Source organism: Taudactylus pleione, unplaced genomic scaffold (assembly GCF_031769625.1).
Source record: "Taudactylus pleione unplaced genomic scaffold, aTauple2 ptg000326l, whole genome shotgun sequence".
In the NCBI taxonomy this organism is placed as follows: domain Eukaryota; kingdom Metazoa; phylum Chordata; class Amphibia; order Anura; family Myobatrachidae; genus Taudactylus; species Taudactylus pleione.
The window spans coordinates 7,598,428-7,619,171 of NW_028284727.1; the positions used below are offsets into that span (position 1 = coordinate 7,598,428).

Here is a 20,744-nt window from a genome sequence, read left to right on the forward strand (position 1 = left end):
GGGAGCACGAGGGCTACATTTCTGCTTCCAGCTCTGACTCTCCTGAAAAAATGTCTCCTCTCTCCCAAATTCTTCTTCTCAATCCCTTTGTTCTCTCCCCCTCCTCCCTCTGCTCTGCCAGCTACCCACCCAGTCTTCCCACCCCTGCGTGTCTATCTCTTCAGCCCCTCCTTTACCTGAAAACTGATCCCAGGGTCTCAGGCATGTAATATCTACAACAGGAAGCAAGCTTTAACACTGAGAGGGGTGTATTTACAAATACCATCCCTTAGAGGGTGTTACATGAGGTTTAATTTACATTCTGTAACCTGACTGTTAGATAATCAGTCTTTCTTCAGGGTCCATAGGGTCCACAGGGAGACAATGGGGTGTAGGTGGTACTTGGAGGACACCAACAGCAAAGCTTTTTTCAATCCCAGGGAGCTCCAGTCCTTCCCCCTATACCCCTATAGCCCACCCACAGCTTGAAGGCAACTCAGTTTTGTTGTTTTCAGGCAGGAGCTGGATCAACGTTAGAACAGTGGGGCTGTTATAAGCAGCTCAAGCTTTATTTTTATGATTTATTTTTATTTTCATTTATTTCATAATAGAGAAAGCAGCACTAGACAGTCCTCTGGACGTCTGCACTGCTGCTCTATCACCCCTGCGGCGCCACGACTCCAGCCCTCGGCTAGGTACTCTTGGTGGGGCTCCGGGGGGACCTAGCTAGCAGGGCTCCTCAACCCCAGACTGCAGCAGGGACTCAAGGTGACAGGTAAGGTGGGTCCCCGCTTGCTCAGTCTTACCTCCGGTCTCAGGAGACATACCGGAGGCACTGATGTGGACACCAGTTCATCCGGGACTCCACTAGACAACCAGGGTATAATATACTGGCACAGGGGACAGAATACCAAGGCCAGGGACCTCGTGGTTGATGTCAGCATAGAGGAGATGACCCTCTCCCTGTGGCCCCTCCCCCAGCTCAGGGCGCCATTCCATTGCAGTCTTGCTACCCCTGAGCTGCTCCTCCCTCACCCTCCGCTCCCTCAGAGTCTTACAGAAGCCATTTATTGCATCAGCCTCAGGTCTCCGGGAACGCTTGGTCTGGTCTCCCTGTATACCTCTCCCAGTAGCCAGGCCACACCTGGCTTCTATGGGTTTCTTCTCTTGGTCACTTGTTTCCTTATCTGTGTGAGAGTGTGATTCTTCAGTGTACCAGTCTTCTTTCTCATATCCTGCTTTGACCTTGGGCTTCTTAACAAAATTGAGTTGCCTTCAGGCTGTGGGCGGGGTATAGGGGGAAGGACTGGAACATCCTGAGACTGAAAAAAGCTTTGCTGTTAGTGTTCAGTCCTCCAAGTACCACCTACACCCCATTGTCTCCCTGTGGACCCTATGGACTTAACAAGGGTAAGTTTTACCATAACTCTCCTTTTTAATCTGTAAATTCTATTTTTTAGTTGCTTTGTAACTGCACATTTTTTGATAAAACTTTGTTTTTTTACAGATTGTTCTATATTGTCAGCCCTTTGTCTTGGGAGTGCACTCATTAGGTAAGATCTAGCTACTATGAGTTGCAGAAGGTTCACAGGATAGTGCTTATCATATTTAATCATGCATTAATATTAATATATATATATATATATATATAGAGAGAGAGAGAGAGAGAGAGAGAGACAGAAAACATGTTTCTTTTTCACTATACTAGCAAAGTTTCCCCCCCCCCACTTCAATCTGATCATTCCCTTAAAGTCCCACTGGCGGCTCCAGAGGTGGGGCTTCAGCGCAGTCCAAAATTCAAATAGGGGAGCCACACCAACTGCCAGTGAGTCCCAGCCAGTGATGTTTGGCAGCTTTTGAAATGGCAGTTTGTGTGACTCCCTTATTTGAATTTTGGACCGTGTTGAAGCCCCACCTCTGGAGCCGCCACTGGGACAATAGTCAAAGATAATGTTCTGATGTACATGGTGCATGCCACAAAGCTCTTGGCTTTGCACTGATACTCCACTCTCAGGAGATTTCTCCACACCAAGAAGTGTGTCAAGTTAAGCAAACTTCCTGTTCAATAAAACACATTTTTAAATTTTTCTTGTAAAATACTACTCATTTTAGTCTAATGTGTGGCTTAAATTAAACATATGAGTGAGGGGATTTCAATACTGTTTTCAAAAACTTGGGTTTGTGATTTCTTTAATTATTAACTGAGTAAAAGTGCACTTCCTCAGATACTGTAAGTTCAACATGGAGGCACAGAATGGGTCCCATTAACAGTGCAAGATGAAATCTAAAGCCTGGAAGCACTTAGTTGGTATGCACTATCAGTACATATATTTTAGAGTTATCCCAACTAACTATGATAAGATTATTACCATGAATGTTAGATGTATGATTCCAAAAAATATCAAATTTGTAAATAATTTTTTTTTTTACATTTTACAGCCCATGATAGCCATTGATAACATGGCTACATTAAAAAACCTACACATTCGCCCAAATGTACTAGGCTTCGATTTGCTTGCCTCTGCACTATTCCAGAAATATAGGGACTAGATTTATTGTGACAGTTAGTTTTATGGAACAATAGCCTGGTTTTGCCTTAAAACTAATAACCACTTTAAAACTAATGGCTATACCACCAAAATTGAGTCAGGACAAGCAAATCAAAGCCTATTAAATTTGGGCAACTGTGTTCCAAACAAATATTGCTCAGTCTCGGGTATAACATAAATTTAAATATTTAAGATGTAGGGGAAATGCTTAAATGAACTTGTAAACAAGAATCAGAGATATTCTGCTGTCAGAGGCTAAGAATTATATTGCACTCAATTGGATTAAAAAAATTATATTTTCTTTTAAAATCTCCCTATCATTGATTCTTAAAGGCAGATACAACATTGTTGTTAAGAGGGTAGGAGATATTTAGATAAGAGATGTTCATATAAAACCAAAATATTAATTACTGTTATTTCACTTTAGAAAAAATCCTAGCACCAATTTCCTCATTGACTATTGTTGTACATACTTGGAATCATGAGTTATCATGGTGAAACATTCTCTGTACAGTACTTTCACAACTAACAGACTATTGCTCACTCCTCATCCAGTCTATAAACCAGAGGAACGTAGTCAAGGAACAGGCTCTCAGCACATATGAGTCCTCTTGTCCTGTGGCTGTTATTATATCAGTGGAGTGTTATTATGCCAAACTTTCTGATTTTAGGATTTTTAGAAAGGTTATCAGTTTAAAGTTATTATCAATTTAAAGTAGAAACTGTTTTATTATAACTGCAGTCCTGCACATCCAGGGTATAATTGCAGAGTGATTTTTGTTGTAAACTTGGGGGAGGGGGGGTTAAATAATAATTACTATTTGTATTTACTAGAGATGTGTGGGTTCAGTCCCCAGAGAACTGGCAACAACCAAATTTAGGGGACAGAGTCAGAGCAAGACACTCTGACAGAGCGCTCGCTCTGAATCAGGGGCGGCCATCTTGTTTTTTTAGTGCGGCCTCCTGACCGCTCGCATAACTGTGGGTGACCACCCTCAGCTATAGCAAGCGGCCAGGAAGATGGTCAAATGGGAACGCCTCCATTTGGGCAGCCCACCAAAGGAGGCGTGCTGTCACTCAACATCGACAGCACGCCCCCTTTGGTACGAGACCTGGAGCGACGGTTTGCACGTCGCTATCCGGGTCTCGCGCATGCACATGACGGAGCCGGCTCCATCGTGCGCATGCGCACTGGGCCACCATTGACCTGCCTGCGAGTGCTTAGCGCTCACGAGCGGGTCTGAACCAGGCCCTGAGTCCCAGTTTGGTTCTGTAGTCAGGGCCAGATTCAGCTTGGGTCGCAGGTCTGCTTCCTCATGCACCCGGTCGATGTGTGCATCCTGCACATGCGTATGCGAATGTAGCGGATACACAGAGACACAAGGAAATGATTGACAGCAAGTGCTGTTTGGGGGTAGAGAGAGCAGGGGTGCCGAGAGGGGGGGGAGTGGGTACAATTTACCCGGGCCTGGGCTTCCAGAGGGGCCCGGCGGGGGCCCGGGTCCAGTGCTGCCCCCCCCCCTTCCTCCCTCCTCCCTCCCTTGCAGCAGCCCAGCACACAGCATGTGCTGGGATGCAGTGCGAGATTGCTCGCGGCTGCTAAGCAGCAGCCACAGCAATCTCCTATGCATGAGGGGGGGAAGTGATCACACTGATCGTGCCCCCCCTCACTTTGCGCTGGGCTGCGGCGCTCACAGCGCCCCCTCCCCAGCACGCAGCACCACTACGCGGCACTGTAAAAGTATGTTTTTTTCAAAGGGGGCATGGCCATGCCTCCAGTGATTAGGCCATGCCCCCTCTTTACGGGGGCCCCGCGGCGCTCTCTACGCCCTGAGAGAGGGGTGGTGGTCAAAGGAACGCAGGCATGCCTGTGCATTTGAACACCATTACAAGGGCATGCATAATTAAGCCCCAGCGACGGCATACACAGCCAGAGCTCTACATGGCGACAGGAAGCTTCGCAGTCTGTGAGGCATGTTAAGCTCAACCACAACTATGCATATGGGACGGGTCCGATGTTATTCGATGTTACCAATGTTTTCGCTGACTTGTGAATTATGTAATGGGAAGTGGGTGGCTTTGTAAGCTGGCGGACTTCTTGGTACAGTGCTGCGATCGCACCGCGATTGCATTCATTTGCATATTTTTGTAGTGATTGGGTGCATGCGATTGCAGACTTGCGATTTGTGCTGAATCAGGCGCTCAGTTCGGAACTCAAATTTAAAAATCGAACTCAGGTTTCTGATTGCATGTAAAACAGCTCTGCATTGCATGATTTTAGCAGGGTCTTTTATACATTTTTTTTTTTTTAAATCCAGATCCAAAACCAAAACACTTGAGGGTGGTTTTGCAAAACCAAAACAATAAGATGAATAGAGATCCAAAAACTAAACAGCGCACATCTCCAGTATTTACTTGTCCTATAACTTATGTTGTATAAAATAAGAATGGATAATGAATACCTAATAATGCTTAAAAATACAGGTACAGAACACATTTTTGAATTCAATAGAAAAGTACTGAAGGCAGAAAAATACAATAACAAACCTAACATTTTATGAAATATTTATATTTGGTAATATTATTTTTGGAAATATTGGTTTTAATGAATGTTGTAGTAAATATCTAAAGTCACTGCAATTGTGAAAAGTCAACAAAAAACACGTTTCCCATCTTAGTTTTTCTATATGTCCACAACATAAAAATTTACTTATTTTGATGTGTTAACAAAAAAAGTTTGATCTATCCTGAAATGAAAAACAATATAAAAATGAAATGCAAACTTAAATCTTGGTTTGATCATGAATCGGTTCAAACCCTGTGTTCTTAAGGTGGTTATAACTTATAAGTTAGAATGTAAGCTCTTACGAGCAGGGCCCTCTACTCTCTTATAGTTTTCCTTACTTATACTTTCATCTACTCCTTACTTCCCACAAGGGCACCTAACACTTGGCTGCTTATGCTGTATTGCTTATTTGAATGCAGCAATGTGTATAAACTATGTCCTTGTCTTGCATTGTATTATACTGTAAGTCACTGTTGTCTTGTTCACTTATTTGTTTATGTACTTTGTTATGTCCTGCAGAACATTTCTGGTGCCATATAAATAAAGAATAATAATAATAATAATAATAATAATAATAATAATATTACAAAAAATGCATTCATTCCATAACAAATAAAATACTCACAGATGAGCTGATGTAGATTTGGAAATAAAATGGGCATACTGTACAATACTCTAAAGAAATGTTCAGAAAAATAGCATATTTCACACATATACAGAGCTGAGCACATCTCCGGATATGCCTCTGTACCTGGTTTACTACAAGTCAGTACGCACTTGCACCTGCCCTATACTAGCAGGAGTATATACTGTACGCTTACATGATAGTCTGCATGAGCGGCATTTGTGTGAAGACACCCTACTGTAAGTGAACTTCCAAAAACACCTCATCCCACCCATTTATACCTCTTTGATCATAAAAGTCCATGCAGCCAAATTACTGTACGTGGAACTCTGTATTATTAAATTTGCATGCACTCATTTTCTGAGCATATCCAGTGCGAATTCATGCAAGATACGCTTCAGAAACTTGTGTACATTCATCTCTGCATTACACCCGAGTGTCCATGACCAGTGTTATGATGAAGTAGAGAATAAGAGTTAAGCTGCATACACACACAACGATGTTAGTAACCAACGATTTTAGTGAACGATTTTCGTCAGATTTTCCTCTGAAAAAGTGAATGAAAATCGTTCACTAAAAATCATTGGTTACTAAAATAATGAACGATTTTCAAAAATGATGAACGATTTTTTAATCATGCATACAGTGAATGGAAATCGTTCATTGTTTATCGTTCATTCTGCACAACATGAACGGTTTTCTGAACAAAAATCTTTGTTGGACAGTCAGAATGGATGATGAACTACAAACTACAAGCGTGAACGCACATGAACGAAAAAGATGAACGATTTTACAAACGATTTAACGATAACGACGTCGTTATAGTTAAATCGTTAAAACAATCGTTATGTGTGTATACACCTTAAAAGTTACAAATTGAAAGTTAAATTACTAAGTTCACATTTAAGGACCTTAGCATTAGACATGAAGCAACAAATACAATTTCAGGAGCTTAGCAAGCCTAAAATTATTTAGGACAAAACTAATCATGGAAAGAACATATTGTTGCTATACTGTACTGTACAGCAGACAGCCTGTTCCAGCCTAATGAATGACACAGACAGGGGAGTTTCTAACCGGACAGCTTGCACTCAACTACAATACCAGATTGGTATAGTGCAGAATGAAATATCTCAGCTTATGCCAATGTATAGAAATGTGTGTAAACTCCCACGCATTTGTTTGCAAATGTGTTAAATAAAATTGGAATTTTAGGTAGTTTGATAATTATGGAGTCACAATCTGTTTTCCTTTCTATTTTTTAGATTTTGTTTACCATAGAGGATTTTTATGTCCTTGACAGTATTAGAGCTCAATATGCTTAGGTATGTTAGCTTCCAGACAGAATACCAGTGCTGCAGAATTATTCTAAATAGGTACAAGATGGAAATTTGAGGAAAACACACTTTGTTATATTTTTCTTTTGGAGGGAACATGGGGTGGAGATGTATTTTAGGGGCACGCATCGTGCCGCTATAACTCTTCCTTCTTTGCCTCTTTACCAAGGGGAACCAGAAAGCAGTACTGATGAGCAGAGAAAGAGAAAAGCCCTGTTTTGCGGTAAACAGGGCTTTTCTCTGCTTTTGTCTATTCATAGAGTGGGTTACCGTGGAAAAACTTGCATATGCATATGCCGGGTAACCTCCTTCTGACTGCTGGCTGCCCCAGTGTCCTCCCTCCCCGTTCTGGTCCTACTCCTGCCGCCACTGGTGACCAGGCCGGTCACCTCCATCCTGACTGACTGCTGCCCCCATGTCCCCCCACTCTGTTCCTACTCTTGCTGCTGTTAAGGTCACCCACCATATGCCCACTGTCCCAGCCAGTGCCCCTCCGTAGGGGAAAGCAAAGTGCTCGGATGAGCTTACAGCAGCCAGAGACAGATCTGTCACAGCCACAGGACCATCAGTACATCTGGAGCTTCACCAGTGCATGCACAGTATCTGGATCCTAAGTCTCAGATGCAGTATTTTGCAAACCCAATCCGTTGCTTCACTGAGGAGGCAGAACATCATGGGACACTGCAAAATGGATAAGTATTAGTGAATCACTTAGTAACTTCAAGATATATTGCATCTGTATGATGCGATCTATCTTGAAAGTGTCCATGACTTACTTCACAATCTTTATGAATAGACCTTCAAATGTATAAACATCTCATCTGCCAGAGTGGGGGAGTGAAAACACCCCCCTCCAGCGATCTCCGCCATAGTCCACAGTACATCAGCCTAGTGCTGATTCTTACCTGAGGCTGGCTCCACTGGGCACGCGTGAGATCTTGCAAGCATCACAAGGTCTCACATGCAGCTCAGAGCCTGGCAGCCAATGCAGCCAAGGACAGTGCTACCCCTTCTGTGGTAATAAGGGAATGACAACTGCAGCTGTCGAAATCGATAGCTGCAGCTGTTGGAATGGTCAGCGCAACTAACCGTTCATACATATAGTGGCACATCGGCATGCTCTTGTAGATAGCAGTGCCTATAATAACAGGGGAGCATTGCCCAACCCTACATTAATACATGGGGTAGAAGCGGTATCAGCACGGATACCACTAAATTCCTATATCACCAGGTGATACTTCACCCCCTGGGTGAGAGCTAGTGAGGCACTTCCAGCAATGTCCTGGTGATTACAAGTGCAAGAAGCCAAATTCATCTATTACTCAAATTTATAAGATCTGCACAGTTTTTTCTATCCCCTCTTGAAGCTTTTCTCTGGTTGCTAAATGAAACATCTTTGAAGCAACTGGAAGAGATTGAAATTAATCCACTTCTCATTAGTTAACTTCAGTAAAGTACTGAAAAGGCAATTGAATGACTGCAGCCATTTCTTTCTATACCATGGAACAGGCCATTAAGAGTTATGTATTTCTTATAAACTGCTCTGAAGTACTTTTTTCAAATGGCGGCACCATGACATAGAAGGGAAAAGAGGAAACACAACCATGATAATGGAGTTAGTTGTATTTTAACCTAAAATATATATTGTTTTTAATTTATTGAATACATTTACAAATGTGTATTTTTGAATTTTAGGGATTCTAAAATAATGACCACTCTCATAAGCCAACCTTAATATAGATATACAAAACTATGGTCTACTCTTATGGAAAAGATTGTTAAATTGAATAGGAAAGAAACCTCTAGTCACTAAGGGGTCTATTTACTAAGCAGTGTTAGGAGACAGAGTGAAAGTGATAAGGAAGTGATAAAGTGCCAGCCAATCAGCTCCCAACTGTCATTTTTCAAACACAGCCTGTGAGATGACAGTTGGGAGCTGATTGGATGGCACCTTATCACTTCCTTATCACTTTTCACTCTGTCTCCTATCACTGCTTAGTAAATAGACCCCTAAGGGGTATATGTACTAAGGTGCGGGTTTTTAGAAGTGGAGATGTTGCCCCTACCAACCAATCAGATTCTAGCTATTATCCTCTAAGGGTGCTAGATAAATGTTAAGCAGATTCTGATTGGTTGCTATGGGTAACATCTCCACTTCTAAAAACCCGCACCTTAGTAAATATACCCCTAAGAGTACATGACTAACATTTAAAATATTCCACATAAGGCATAATTTGTGTAACTATTTCGACTTCTAATGAAGCAAACTTATGATATCCCAAAAACATATGGTAATATAGCATATTAGTTAATTGATTCTAATAGAAAAGAAAAACATTGTGGTCAGAGAAAAAAGATATATACACATTTTTTTTTAAATAATATCACTACAGTACACATAAATGTATATTTAAATTTAACGAGCACAGCTTTTCGGAGCTTGGCCCCATTGGCTAATGCCATCTAAAGAAATCGCTTTGTCCTTATGAAAGCATTCTTGCATTCCTGCAAAATAGCGCTGCTCATATGTAACCTAATGGCCACGTATGTGCAGTGTGAGATATGGCAGTAGTGATAACTACCACTTTACTGTTAAGCTCTTTGCCAAGACAAGCCAGCCTCTTATCAGAGCTGCTTATCAGAGCACCAGCTGATTGATAAATACCTACAAGAAAAACATTCCTAATTACCATGTTCAACAGATTGCAGGAAATCTTAAACAAATATATATATATTATTGTTGTTTTTGTCTGAATTAGTTTTTTATTTTAATTTATCTTACTCCTTTTGCCTCTATTGTACATATTACAATTATATGCGTGTTTATGTTTGTTTAACTAATGGCAGAGGGGTGGTAATGTAATGTATAGTAATTTCAGCTACCCTCAAAGGCAGAATAACAGCATTATGGAGTCTGTACACTACAGGTTTTATTCTTAATTATGTTAGCATTTTACTTAATTCCACACAATTACTTTTGATTGAGGTGGTACAGGATTAAAAAGGTCATGTAAAATTGTAAAAAGTATGACTAAAATTTCACACTGAAAATTCAATACGGAAATGTTATTACTATAAAAATCCCTCTGGCGATGCTTAGTACAAAGATCTATTGTCTGAGTACAACACATTTGTTGGAAGAAAGTGAAACAAAGCATAATTTATGTGTTTTTAAAGTGATACTAATAGGTTTGAATTTTCCTAGCACAGGGCAGCACTATAATCTTACCTCCTGCGGTGACTGCTAAATAAAGCTATACTTTCATTCATTACTTGCCTGAAGGGTATGTTTTATTCTGCATTTTAAACCAATTTATTATACAAAAGTTTTCAGCCTCGGCGTGTCATTTCATAACAAGAGGAAACACTTATGAGTGTCTTTATGGGTTGGTGTCATATTTATTCTCAGCTGTGAATGCACAAAATGAAAAACATGAATGTGAAATGCGAATAACTGGCTAATGATCAATATGCCGAAACTAAAACTGATATACTGTAGCACAGAAGCATCAAAGCCTTTTTTTATCTTTGTTAATTGAAAATTTACCATTTCAAACAAAAAAGGTAATTGAAACTAAACACAAGACTGTATGTATTTGACATAATATTAATGGTGCATTATATTAAATTATTTGTAGTTGAGAATGAAATTACTTACATATACTTGTATGTACTGACAGAGCATAACTTGAAGATCCTCAATCAAGATTAATGAAATAGCAGTGCTATTTTGTTCTACTTCAGTTTGGCAGCACTATATTTGTAAATTTGCATTTTACAGATAATTATCTATCTATCTATCTATCTATCTATCTATCTATCTATCTATCTATCTATCTATTTAGCACTTCATCATACCATCAAACACACCAGGAACAGAAAGCAGCAACTAAAATAACCACAATAGGATATAAACATAACAGAAACAACCAAACTAAAGGGTAAATTTACTAAGCTTGAATGATTTTGATTGCGGCTAAGTGCACGTTAAATGCATATTCACAATTTACTAAACGCTAAAATCAGTAGAGTTTGTCTCATCCTAAAGAGAAAAATCGGTCGAGAACACCTGAAACTCGGACAGTAACATGTTTTCCGACAAATAGACCATCGATCCAACTCAGCAGCCTTTTGCCATAGACATCAATAGGACCTGGAAATTTACTAAGGATTCAAATTTGTCATCACGGCCGAAATATAGTGCAAATCATCCGCAAAAACACGCTAAAACAAACCCAAATAGAAATCTCAAATAGAACACCATTTTCAATTCGAGTTTGACATCTGAACATACTTAACCATCACTGACATCTCAAATCTGTATTCACTAAAAGGGGGTTAAGCATATGCATACACTTCTCTCCTGTTACAAAGAGAAACAAAGCATGGCAGAGTTTTCTGTGCTGGATGGAGATCTTGTCGGGCTGTGAGATACCTGAGGCTCTACCACTAGGCTGGAAGAAACCAGGATCATGAAACTGAACATGGTCAGCATTGGCAGATGGCGAAGTCATACATGCTGTGGCGTTACTCGGTAGCCCCGATTTTTTAAGTTCAAAAATGCATAATAGGTAGCACAAGCAGCTTCTGATGATTAAAATTATATGCAGCATACCTATATTTTGTGAGCGACACAAAACATAGGCATGCTGCATATCATTTTAATTAGCAGAGCTGCTTGTACTACTGTACCTATTACGCATTTGAAGATAAAAAGTCACACAATAAGATGCTCGACTCTACCAAGTCAAATGGAGCTCCCGCATTATGTGTTGCGTAACTTGTAGTGCATGGAGGATAGATGTATGTGAACACATCTGTGCCACGGAGGCTATGCAAGGGGGCAATTGAACCTAAATTCTTTGCTCGATGGCAAAGTCATACATGCCATGGCGTGACTCGGTTGCACCGATCATCTTTTTGTGTGACATTTTTCCTTCAAATGCATCTTTTTCACACTGTGATGTGAATAAGTAGCACAAGCAGCTTCTGCTGTTTAAAATGATATGCAGCATGCCTGTTTTGTGTTGCTCACAGAATATAGGCATGCTGCATATCATTTTAAACAGCAGAAGCTGCTTGTGCTACTTATTCACATCACAGTGTGAAAAAGATGCATTTGAAGGAAAAAGCCGCACAAAAAGACGTTCGGTTCAACCAAGACACACAGAGTTCCCACCTTATGTGGTCTCAACTTGTAGTACGCGGATGATAGATATATATGGACACATCTGTAATTATCCAGAGTTTTTAATTTAACAACAAAATAAAACATTACATTACACAATAGCAAACTAACACCATACATTTATGTGTGCCATGCACACGTATGGCACGTTAAATCAATCACGCATGGTCTCTTTGGGAGCTTGCGAAATCGACCGAGTGACTACGTACGCATTGGCACAATATGAACGGAAGCAAAATCCTGCCATGTTCGGCCAAGATGGTCAACATCGAATGCAAAATGCAAATGAAAATTACGAATGGTTACGAATGAATACACCATCAATTAACACAAAATACAACAAATCAGCAGCTCAGTAAATTCAGTAACCAATTCGAAAAATTAAAAAAATTAATACGGACTATGTCATCTGAAATTGATCTTGGATGACATAGAATAGAAATTGGCACCTTAGTAAATTTACCCCTAAGCTACAGAATCAAACCACGGCATGTATGACTTCGCCATCAACCAATGCTGACCATGCTCAGTTTCATGACCCTGGTTTCTTCCAGCCTGATGGCAGAGCCTCAGGTATCTCACAGCCCCCACAAGAGCTCCATCCAGCACAGAAAACTCTGCCATGCTTTGTTTCTCTTTGTAACAGGAGAGAAGTGTATGCATATGCTTAACCCCCTTTTATTGGGTACAGATTTGAGTTGTCAGTGATGGTTAAGTATGTTCAGATTTCAAACTCGAATTGAAAAAGGTGTTCTATTTGAGATTTCTATTTGGGTTCGTTTTAGCGTCTTTTACGGCCGATTTGCACTATATTTCGGCCACGATGGCAAATTCGAATCCTTAGTAAATTTCCAGGTCCTATTGATGTCTATGGCAGGATCGATGGTCTATTTGTCCGAAGACATGTTACTGTCCGAGTTTCAGGTGTTCTCGACCGATTTTTCCTTTTATAATGGGACAAACTCAGCCGACTTTAGCGTTTAGTAAATTGCGAATATACATTTAACGTGCGATTTAGCCGCATTCTAATTCATTCGAGCCTAGTAAATTTACCCCAGAGAGAGCTCCACAAAGAAGACTCCTTTCCTTCTCTTCTCTTCTTTCTGTAACATCCATATAACAACCATATTTAACAACAATATGTCATTTAATAATATAAATGTATTCATTAGGTTTGCAAACTGCGAACAATCAACAAAAAAACTCCCCATACCAACACATATAAATTCAGTAAATAGAGTATACATCCCGATTCCAGTGAAATAAATATATTGACGGTCCATGACGAGTGGATGGCACAGCGCATTGCATTTCATTTCATTTCTCACTGTTGCTCCTACGTCTGTGTACTTGTGCCTCTTTGCTCTCAAGCCAGTAGACAATACTTTTGCCTATGTGCACAGACAGCTTGGTACATCCATTGTGTGTGTTGACCTGTGTGTACAGTGATGTCAATGTAAAAAAGACCATTCACAGCTTAGCCTTTTTTATTTTTTGGACCCCAAACACAGACATAAAACATGGAGGAAATAACATTGTCCAGTGTTACCTGAATTTCTCTAGCTATTCTATTAAATAGTATTTCCTAGTGCCTTGGCTGGAGTTAGCAGACTCCTAAGTGCAAAATCACAAGTGCAAAATAGATTTTAGGGTAATTTCAGCGTTACATCCGGCATTACTGGTTATATCCTCAGCTGATATTGATTGAATTGACCCCTCCTATCTTTGTCTCCAAAAGGTAATCAGCAAAGTCTGCTGCAGAACATTACTCCTGATGTGCTGCTTTATTTGAATTATATATTTAGGTAATCAGCAATTATTATCTCAAAGTCTGCTGCAGAACATTACACCTGATGTTACTCCTCCTAGCAAATTTGGGAACAACATGTTGCTCTATAGCTACCTCTAGTAATTTGTTTTAACATCTTATGTACATAAGGAAATCTTGCTTTAGCAAATTAGACATGAAGATACTGGACCCATTATACATACGTGTTAAGAAAGACATAAAATCACCTCTAAAATGCTAGTGAAAAACCATACTTTATCAAACATGTACAAAAGGCTGTTAACTAGCTTTAAAAGCAAGTAATACATCTCAATTGCCGATGGCTAATTTTGTTTACCTGTATTCTACACAAGTTAACTTAATTGATAATTGTTAAATAATAACCAGAAAAAGGTAACTTACCTTGGAAAGTTCCCCAGCTTCCAAATAGAAACAAATAACAAATACATTCCAAGATACCCACAGGACGAGCCAGGCAGCATACTGCAGAGGTAATAAGGAAGATAGTTAGATGTTTTAGGAATAGTAATTTTTTTTCTGGTTAACAATATAAATCTAATTAGGCAGGATAAAGGGAATTAGCATAAATTAACATTTTGGGGCTGATGCAGAATTGAATTCAAATCGTTCATAATTTGTAGAGTATTGTGTGCACTGAATTGCATGTATATTTACTCATAGGTATGGTCCCATAGCCAACATCATTATCAGTGAGCACTTGCACAGGATACACTACACAAATTGACTTCAGTTCAACAGTGCATCAGCCCATATATCTTTTTGCTGCTTAATAAAGAGTACATGGTGTAAAATTTATATATTTTAGACATAGGGTCCAGGTTTTGAAGGGTTTTTATTTCTTGCGTACAGTATTTCTAAATAAAGATAATTTAATGTATTGAAATTAATACAATTTATTTAAGATAATTGATGAAGTAAATGTGTCTGACTTTTGAGCTCTCAGCTTTAAGAAATCCATTAGGTTTTTAAATAGGTATATTCACGCACTAAACAAAATATTGAACCTACTGTCATTATAATATTGTGTCATTTTTTCACCATGCACTTAAAATATTACTAATATATCATAAAATGGTGTACTTTGTAGTTTCAAGTTTCTTAAAACATACTTTCATACAGTATTTGTGCATGTGGGGGAGTATATGTAATAGCCTGTGAATTGAAAGCAGCTGCCAGATTTAGGCAATTTAACCTGTAAACTTATAGCCACAATAATTTAAATGGCAAAACCAACCTGCTTTTTAAATTATTGCTGCTTTAAATCTGCAGGCTAAATAACAGACATTTCGTGGCTGCATGCAACTCACAACTCATTCTTCTAGGAAAGGGGCTTTGAGAGTTATTTTAATCTTCTGTAAATACAGGAAATTCAAATTAAAGACATTATAAATATTCTATTTTTTACTATAACTCAAGGGTATATTTGGGCGTTTTGCGCATGCGCTGTGAGGAAATCGGCGGGAAAACGTTGTCCGCACCATTTCCTGGCAATTTGCAAATACGCAGTAGATTCTGGGCACACTCTAGTGCCCAGAGTCTACTGATTCTGCAGTGGCCGGCCAGCTGAGTCAGTAGGCTGCCGGCCGCCGAGGTGAGAGGAGGGGGCCCATGATGAGGGATGCACACAGGTCCCCTCCTCTCTAAAGATGCCCCTGCTATAATATCAAACAGCACCTTGCTTATAAACATTGTTTTTGTTCACATTTCCTAATCATTTTTTTTTCTTCTGCTGTTCTTCCTTTGCTTAGGTTTCCAGAGACGTTTGCTGGAGTGGTTATTGCTAGACTCTCACTTCTCTGCTGTGCTTTTGTGGTCCATGCTCCTATGTTCTCCATGAATCTCATGTCATATATTTAGCTGTTGATGTTTATGCATTTATGTCCACCTCTGTTAGGGTCTCATGGTGCCATTTTAAGGTTTGAGAAGGTTTTTGGCTTTAGACATTGTATTGTATTGCTTATGTTGATATTAGGGTTGTTTTATCACTCACTGTTATGGAATTGTCTAACTCCAGCTACTGTAGTTGAGTTCTCATAGCCCTTGCCCCTGTATTGGCTTTCCATTTATACTGTATGTTACTTTCTACATATCTGTTACCCATTACCAGATCTTTCCCTTTAACTATGTAGGCTTTGCCAACATTTGTTTGTTATTTCCTGTTTATGTACTTGTTATAAAGAGTTTACCATCTCTTGCAATTTATGCTTCCATTCTCTTGACTGCACTTATTCTACTCTTTCACTGTTCTAATCCCATTGCTCTCCCCAACTAGTTCTACTCCTCCTTAATGTGGCCAATACATTCTCCTTATCTCTTTATTTCAGTCTTGTTCTCCAGGAACATTCTCATAACATGTGTGTCATGTTCAGGCTATGGTGGTCCCCTGTAGAGGGATTAGAAGACAGGGACCCAGGTTGAGAAAGGAATCTAAGGCAAGGGGACTGGATATATGCCTTCCTCATCCACAAGTACCAGATGTTGGCTAGACCTGACCAAAGACACAGAATCTAACTTACTAGGAGGTGTTCACCAGTGACCACTTCAAGGGCGGTTTGGGCTTTAGCTGTACCCAGCAAGCAGGTCATAGCCCTTTGGTTAGTGGGAAATGGAAGAACACTATCACAGGGAAAGCACAGGAGAATGATACTGGAAGTTTTACACTTGGGTGATGTACTTGGTATACACCCTATTGATCCAGAAGCAGGGCTGAAACAGGAGAATGGGACTATGAGCTTGTACTTGGATGATGTAGTAAGTACATACACTGTGGCTTCAGATGCAGAACTGACACAGGAGAATGGCACTAGGAGTTTGTCCTTGGAAGATGTACTAAGTACACATGCTGTGGCTTCAGACACAGAACTGGCACAGGAAAATGGTACTAGGAGTTTGTACTTGGATGATGTACTAAGTACACACACTGTGGTTCCAGATGCAGAACTGGCACAGGATGATGACACATAGGAGATAGTATTCGGATGATGTACTGAGTACATGCACACCGTGGGTAACACTAGGAAAGTATCACTGGAAGAAAGGAGCTTGGAACCTGGAATGCTGCAACAGCAAGTATATGCTGGAAGTAACAATGTTGTATAGGCAACTTCCTTTTGTCTGCCCAGTCCATTGGATGATAGTGTCAGCTGACAGCAACCAATGCTACTGTTGGGTAAAGGGCAATCAGGTGATGTAGACTGTCATGGCTGTGCCCATGATGGTAACTGCATGAACCAAATCATGGAGCGAGCACATGGATGTCCTAGCAGACTGCAGGTATAATCCTCAGCACGTCACTTGCCATTGCACCTGGTGTCTGACCGCTTGAGAGGTCAGGGGAAGCCGGCACTGAGGTGAGTACCGACCGATCCTAGGCCGCAACATGACAATGTGTTATGTTCATGTCCCAGGCCACACTTTTAGTAACTTTCTTGTACCAGGTTTTCATAATTTGAATTACATTAGGAATCTAGTATTTCCTACTCTCACATTTTCCCTACCTCTTGGAGTCACTCTTCCTGATGGCACACTTTTCACTTCCTAAATCTTAGAATTTGGTTCCTGAATGCAGTGGAGGGGGCCAATATTCAGTCTCCATGTGGGTCCCCCTTTTTCACTGACACATTCTGAAGTAGACTCTGACAGTTGGGATGCACATATCTCCAGGAACATGCCGCCTATGTAATTTTCCTGGTGATCTGAACATGCACAGAACAGTGATTTTTGCAGTGCCGATAGAGAGGTTAGTATCATAAGTAGATGCAAGGTGTGGTTATAGGCAGGGGCTGACTGGCAACATTTAGCCGGGGGGCAAATGCATGCAGGCGGCCCTGGCAGAGGAGTAGCGTGTAGCCAGGGTGCCCGAAAGAATGTGCGTGCTACAGCGCCCCCCCTTCAGGAGAGGACACCCTTATGCAGGCCTCGAGTAGTGCCCCCAGTAGTGATCCCCCCTATGCAGTGCCCCCAGTAGTAAGCCCCTTATATAGTGCCCCCAGTAGTGGTAACCCTTATGCAGTGCCCCTTAAATAGTGGCCCCAGTTGTAGTCTTCCCCCTATGCAGTACCCCCACTATTGCCCTTTATATAGAGCCCCCAGCAGTGGTCCCTCGATGCAGTGCCCCCAGTGGTAGTCCCCTCCCCCCTATGTAGTGCCCCTAGTAGTAGTCCCCTCCCCCTTATGTAGTGCCCCTAGTAGTAGTCCCCTCCCCCCTATGCAATGCCCCTAGCAGTAGTCCCCTTGTAGTGCCCCTAGTAGTAGTCCCCCCCAGTAGTAGTACCCCCTTTGTAGTGCCCCCAGTAGTAGTCCCCCCCTTGTAGTGCCCCCAGTAGTAGTAGTCCCCCCCTTGTTGTGCCTCCAGTAGTAGTAGTCCCCCCCCTTGTAGTGCCCACAGTAGCAGTAGACCCCCCTTGTAGTGCCCCCAGTAGTAGTAGTCCCCCCCTTGTAGTGCCCCAGTAGTAGTAGTCCCCCCCTTTGTAGTGCCCCCAGTCGTGGTCTCCTCCTTACATTGCCAGATCCCCCGCAGTAGACACACATAATATAAAAAAAAAAACACTTACCTGACACCAGCTCCTGCTCCTGGTCCCGCCGCCAAGATCAGCTCCTCCGTCCGCCGCTTTGCATTATGGGAGTGATGCGTCTTGGGAGTGACGCGTCACTCCCATTACCCACTGCGGGAGCCGGATGATGTCCGGCTCTGGCAGTGGGAGCAGCAGCAGATGAGAGTCTGTCTGACTCTCATCAGCTGCTAAAGCAAACACACAGCTGCCGGCTCCGGTGGCTGTGTGTTTGTGCTGTGTAGCGCTGACCGAACTCCGTCCAGTCTGCGCTACACACGCGGTGCAGTCTGTGTCACAGTGACACAGACTGCCCGCGGCCCGCATGATGCTGCGGCCCGGGGGCACATGGCACCCTGCCCCCCGGCCCGGCCCGCCACTGGTTATAGGGTCCCGGATCCAGGGTCCAATTTACACTGCACACCAGGAACCAATTATAAATATGGACATGCCTGAACCTCAACTCTTCCAACTCTACCAACAACAAATGCTAGCTTTACAACACTTGAAATGCTATAATATGGACTTTGTCCTTCTACAAAAGACCCATTTTAAAATGCCCCTTCTTGCATTGCATAATAAAACCTACTCCCAGGCTTTCTAAGCTTCTTCAGATTGCAAGCAATGAGGGAAGGCATTCACAACACAATTATTCTCCCCACTTACTCTAAAATCACTGAACCCCAAGGTCAATTTATCATATTTATTGGTTTACTGGGACCACTTATGCTCAGGATTGTTTTAGTTTATGTTTCATATCTGGGACAGGATGCCATTTTCACAGATTTCTATGCTCGGCTTTCCTCTTGTGCTACTATAGTAGTAGGTAACTTCAACACCACTATTAATAATAAAAAAAGATTGCAGTGAGAATCCCCCTTTCCATCTGAGCACTTCATAAATCTCCACATTAAAACACATGATCTCTATGATGTACCCTTCATTACATTGATTTACGCATATTTTGGCTCCTCACAACCTCCTCACTCATATTGACTTCATCTTACTTGATCGCTTTTCTATGCATACATTTACTTTGGCTGATATCAATCCCATTTCATGGTTGGACCATGCCTTAGTAATAGAAGTCAATATGAATTCCTCACCCCTGTTACTCCTAAATGGAGGTTTGATTAGGAGAATCAGATTTGGATTGAAATGCCAGTGTCTGATTAACCCTCCCTTAGTGGTACCTAACCCTAACCTATCCCCGGGAGTGCCTATCCCTAACCTTCCCCCAGGCTTGCCTAACCCTAACCCCCCCTTACCGCTCCCTAAACCTAACCCTCCCAGGAGGGTGACTGACCCTAACCTCTCCTTGGGGGTGCCTAAACCTAACCCTCCCCCCTAGGGGTGCCTAACCCTAATCTCCCCCTCAAACCTAACCCTAACCCCGCTAGACTCCCTAAACTTAATCCTATCCCCCAACGGCTAACGCTAAGGACGGCCCAGATTTACCTTTGTTCGGGATGTCGTCCTCAGCACTCCAGTGTTGGGATTATGATAGGCATCGGTATTTCGATGCCTATCATAACTACCTAGCCAGCATTCCGCTGTCGTGATTGTGACCGGTGGCAACTGCATTCCAAGCAAACAAGTTTTTCAGAAATATTTAACTCCATACAAGATAATGTTTGCTTGAATAATACTCTTGATATATCCACAGCAGTCCTCTGGGAGACTCAGAAGGCCACCATTCATCAGGTTTGAATGGTCTCTCATCCGCTAGATGAAAAGCTGAAAGATCTCATACAACTGAATTGTAATCACAAATAACCACCCTCATAGTTACCTTTTAAAAATGGCCAAAACTTTAAACCAAAATAAATTAGCAAACTTCCATGGACAACTCACTTTACATATCTGCAAACTAGTGGCTGTGACTTTAAAATGGCTTTAACAAAAGTTCTTATGAAAAGGGGATAGAGTGGACTAATTTCTGGCCCAAAAATTGAGAAACAGAAATTCTAAAAACCATAAGGATAATTAGCTGATTTATGAGGCTAAGAAGACTGACTCTTAGGGGTTTATTTATAAAGCATCGGGTTGTAAAACCCAACACCTGATAATGTTTATGCCCGATATTTAAAAGGCCAATACTTTTACTTGAAAGACACAGCTAATAAAAGCATTGCCCTTT

At 41.4% G+C, this 20,744-nt stretch overlaps 1 protein-coding gene across 1 annotated transcript in view; it reads right to left on the minus strand.

Moving 5' to 3' along the window:
- Window positions 1-20,744, minus strand: part of NKAIN2 (sodium/potassium transporting ATPase interacting 2) — a 1,110,439-nt gene that overhangs the window by 571,934 nt on the left and 517,761 nt on the right. Inside the window, exon 3 of the mRNA XM_088443070.1 lies at window positions 14,436-14,516. Within this exon, the coding sequence (XP_088299196.1) occupies window positions 14,436-14,516 (81 nt within the window). The remainder of the gene's footprint in view (window positions 1-14,435; window positions 14,517-20,744) is intronic.